General features: G+C 37.6%; 1 protein-coding gene across 2 annotated transcripts in view; it reads right to left on the bottom strand.

Moving 5' to 3' along the window:
• Window positions 1-466: 466 nt before the first annotated feature.
• Window positions 467-4505, bottom strand: part of SLAIN1 (SLAIN motif family, member 1) — a 50897-nt gene continuing 46858 nt past the window's right edge. For both annotated transcript variants that reach the window (XM_010138820.1, XM_010138819.1), the window contains 2 exons: window positions 4450-4505; window positions 467-1568 (listed from right to left, as the gene is read on the bottom strand). The exon at window positions 4450-4505 is cut by the window's right edge and continues 10 nt beyond it. In XM_010138820.1, coding sequence (XP_010137122.1) covers window positions 1493-1568; window positions 4450-4505 — 132 coding nt within the window. In that variant the 3' untranslated portion in view covers window positions 467-1492. The remainder of the gene's footprint in view (window positions 1569-4449) is intronic.

Genomic DNA, 4505 nt, shown 5'->3' with positions numbered 1-4505 from the left:
CTACTGCACTACTACATAACCACTTCGCAGTGTAATGAAGGTTTTACTCACCGCTCAATGCTTCTCCTTTGCTTTTTACTCTAGCTTGCCCTTTTAAGAAAAGAATCTCCTCGAGCAAATCCAGAGCAAAACCGAGAGCAAATTTAGGGCCATGGTGAAAGACTCACTGAGTACGCAATCTGTTTCCCACTGCAAGTCACGTTTGCACTTGCAGAATCTGAACATTAAATTGAAAAAAAAATCTTTAAATCTTAGTAAGATTGGTTTAAAAATAATACATATTTGTCTTCTGTGCGTATTATGGATTCCTAACACGGTTAAAAAAAACCCTAGAAATTTTCAGATGAACCTCGTTACTCTTTGCAAAAATACCACATATATTTTATAAATGTTAAATAATGTTCAGGAGCTAAGTAGATGTCAGTTGCTAAATTCCTACAACGTTTACATTGCACACTCAAAAGGGTTATTGCTGAAATAGATTCTTTATTTCTGAAACATTCCAAAACAGCAGTATACACAGTTGTAATCAAATATTAGGTCATATGCCATTATAAGAAAGCATTGATTAGTGCAATTGGATTTTGTAAAAGATCTATGAAAAAGATTTATTCACATTAAAACTCATTTTCCATAAGCAACTGTTAATAAAACATTACGATTTTATTCTTTGTAATAAAGTAGTGAAAATCGACTGTAGTTTTAGAGATCACTGTATCTTTGTAAGTGCGATGTGAATTACTCTGCCATTTTAAATACAAAACACTGTAACAATAAATTAACAACTGAACAAATGGTGAAAGAGCAACAAAACCATGCTGACCCAGCTGGATAGCAATTTCCAGTGAATGCTACTTTTTTTTGTGCTTCTGCAACATAAATATACCGCTTTGTATTGCCAATGGTGTGATTTTGTAAGATATGTTCCTAGCTCTAAAAAAAGTACATTACCCCAAAAATATTATTTATGGCACAGAAAAGTTAAATTATCTCTCTGTTGTTCAAGGTTCAGGCAAGTTTAAATGAACTTAAGTATACAAAATAAAATGTACTGGAAACACTAGAAAAAAATTCAAGCACATACATAAGCCCCCCCCAAAATTCAAAATAAAATGCATGATGCGTTCACATTTAATAAATTATCTTAGAATTTCAGTATGGCAAAAGTGCCCAGAAGCATTATCTCCTAGTTCTTTCCAAAGAAATATTCTGGTACTTTGCACATATATAATACCTTCTTCAGTTCCAAATGCAGCACTGCCATTGTCAGTCTGGTAACAATGCAGCTTTCAGGTAACTGATTAAGTGCAATATTTAGTATTTGATAAGATGTTCATTTTTTAAAAATGACATTGCATTACGGATGGTTACATATTAAAATCCCAGGGGAAATAATGCTGTACGACCCTCCTTTCCCAAATCATTGTTACCCAGCCAGCTGGGTAATAAAATCCACATTATTTATTTTTGCACTGTTGATGGGCATCCTTCATCAATAGCAGCCATCTCTCCAGTTCCCATCCCGCATCGTGCTGAGTGACGAAAGTGGCTTTGGAGGCTGAAGGAAACTGTATTAACCAAATGACAAAAAAAAAAAAAAAAAGGCAAACGAAGTCATATTTCCTGTGAAAGATCATGGTAACAAACATCACTTACTCCTGCAGTGACACTGGCTTTGTGGCTTGCTTAGAGACATCATGCTCATGAAAAAACAGCACCAGAGAATTTTGGTTGAAGAATCCCAAATCCTGCTGCTCCAGGCCTTCTTACACAAGACACGTGACGATACGTTCCCATCCCACAGCTAAAGATTAGAGAGCCACCAGTCCTAGCACCACCACTCTTGCCAGAAATGTGCCATCCTCGAGGCTCCCACCCTCACACCCCAACTGTCTCTCACTACTTGATGAGAACTTACTATAAAATGCTTGTTGACCACCTTCCAAACCCCACAGGTACTACTGAGGTAACTGTTTCAAGTAAGATTAAAAAAAGGAAAAACAACCATCTGGCTTGATCTGACTAAGAACTCACTGGTGATGAGGCCGGCTACCTCCAGTTTGCTGCAACCATATTTTAGTTACACCACAATTTGCTGAAAATAAGGTGTTTGAACTCTGTGAAAGTGTTTGTCATCAGACCAGGTCTCAAGCCTCATTTTCACACTTATCTGCTTTTTCTGTGAGCTACTGATGCCTCCTCTCCCTTCCAAATGCTTGTCACTGAAAAAAAGGCAGAATAACAAAAAAAAAAAAAAAAAAAAAAAAAAAAAAAAAAAAAAAAGCTACTTCACTTGTAAGGCTAAGAAGAGATGGACTGTACCATTACAATTTCTTTACGCTGCTTGTCAACGCATGAATCTCTGATGGCAATGAGAAAAGCAGTTAATATTTATCTAAGTTGGTTATCTTGGCTATTATAATTTTATTTTACAAATTATCAGAACCACACCCTCATCCCGCATTTGATCCTATGCAGTAAATACCCAAGTTCCCTAATGCAGGCCCTACACAACATATCTAACAACCTATTTTAAGTATCTAAACCACCAATAACTTGGCTACCTAACAGTCTGGCTGTAGGTATGAAGACACAGCTCTGCTCTGAACACACGCTTCTCCCTGAACATCTGATATACTTAAAAAACAAAAGACCTATTCTGCTTCTAATCAAGCCATGGCTAAAAAGACTGTTTAATTTTCAGTATTCTAAAAGAAGCTAGACTCAATAATGAGAAATATCATTCCTTCGAAATGTGACAAAAATCAACAGTGAGAAAATCTGCCTCTGATGGCTGAATTCCTTCCAAGAAAACTCCATATGAACCGAGACCACCCTTATTTTCCACAAGCATAAATAAAATGAAATTAGGATCTTCTTAAAGAACTGTAGGCTGAGCTTCAATCTGCCTGTGCTTTTAGAGTTCTATAAACTTGCCATTTCCACACTGCAAAGACCATGCATCTTCAAGGATCACTGGTCTGGCTCTATGGCAACACGTGATGCTGCTAAGGTACATTTGAAGGCAAGACGACAGGAGCTCAGACTTTCTGGACTATAAATATCTTTGTTACTGATTTGAATCAGTTCCTAATAAAAGCAGCGTTGATAGTACAGTGTCTCACCCTCCCACTGAAACCTTTTACTTTTGTTTTTCTTTAATATTGTCTGTTGTACGAAAAGTTACAAAATAGCAAGGGACTGGTTCTTCATGGCCCAGAGAGTCTCTTTCTCACATGTTGCTATGAAAAATTTAAAAGCTCTGCAGAAGAACATGAAGTGGAGGAAAGAAGAAAGAAAGAAAACCCTCTACTATGAAGAACTCTAACAGAGAGAGTTCCAGCAGAGAGCAAAGGATGTTATAATAGAAATCTCATGGTACAGTCTTCATCAAAGAAGAAACCTGACGGCTCTTTATCAAAGTTTCACTGCAGTTGGTCAAAATCTGTTGTCATCAGTGTAATCCCTGAGTAACTCAACTAAAGATGGAATGTGAGCAATTGAACTTATTCTGGATCTAGCCAGTATCTAGTGAAAAACATAAAAATCGTAGGACCTAAACAGTGACAGCTCATCAAACAGAAAACCAGGCAGTCACACAGCATGCCCTCACAAGAAGAGGGATGCATGAGATGGGAAAAATAGTTGGAAAAGTTGACACAAGCTGACAGAAATTTCACAGAGAAACTTCACCACCTATTAATCACAGGACATACAGCTAAGAGTTTAACTCCCAGCTATAATAAGGTGATTACAACAGTCTTTTTCCTCAATCTTATTTTATTGCTTGCATTAAAAAATAAAATCATTTGGAGATTAAATTCTCTTGGGAAAAAAAAAAAAACCAGCATTGCTTAACAGTATAGCTCATTGCAAGTGTGTGGTACTCCAAGATTCCCTGTTTGCCTGTCGTCTCCCAGCTGGAATTGAAAAGATACTGGTTCAACTCAAGACTGTACTATCCAGGATATTTACCTTCCCCACAATGCTGAAATGTCACAAGTTGCATGTTTACAGTCTACTGCCATTTGCAACAGGGACGCAACTCCTTCTATTTAAGTACTCTAAGATTTGCTCAGCCTGTGACACTGAAACAGCAGTTGGCACAAGTCCAGCAGAAGACAAGCTGCTTATGCTAATGATGCGTGGTTTCCATTTGTTTTGCTTTCTTACTGATGGACGGCAATCTACTCTTATTTAGATGTCACTGCATTCTACCAATTATCATAGTTTACTAGGAACTAGCAACAAGCTTTGTCCATTGCTATTTCTGGAAAGAAATCTTTACCCATTCAGGGACTCAGCACTGGGAGTTAGAAACTCTCCTGTTTTATAGCCCAGCTTCACATGCAGGAGAAAATAAAAATCCCCACAATCTAAGCCAAAGCCATTCAACATCCATATCTGTCTATGAGGATACATAGGGAAGAAGGTCTGTTCGACTCTTACCTTCGAACTGGCTGTGCAATTTTACTTCTGGGTATGCCACTCCCATTGATGGCCAG

The sequence above is a fragment of the Buceros rhinoceros genome, unplaced genomic scaffold (genome assembly GCF_000710305.1).
Source record: "Buceros rhinoceros silvestris isolate BGI_N320 unplaced genomic scaffold, ASM71030v1 scaffold6196, whole genome shotgun sequence".
NCBI lineage: Eukaryota > Metazoa > Chordata > Aves > Bucerotiformes > Bucerotidae > Buceros > Buceros rhinoceros.
The sequence above is the reverse complement of the archived record's forward strand: the minus strand, read 5'-3'. Positions and strand labels throughout refer to the sequence as shown.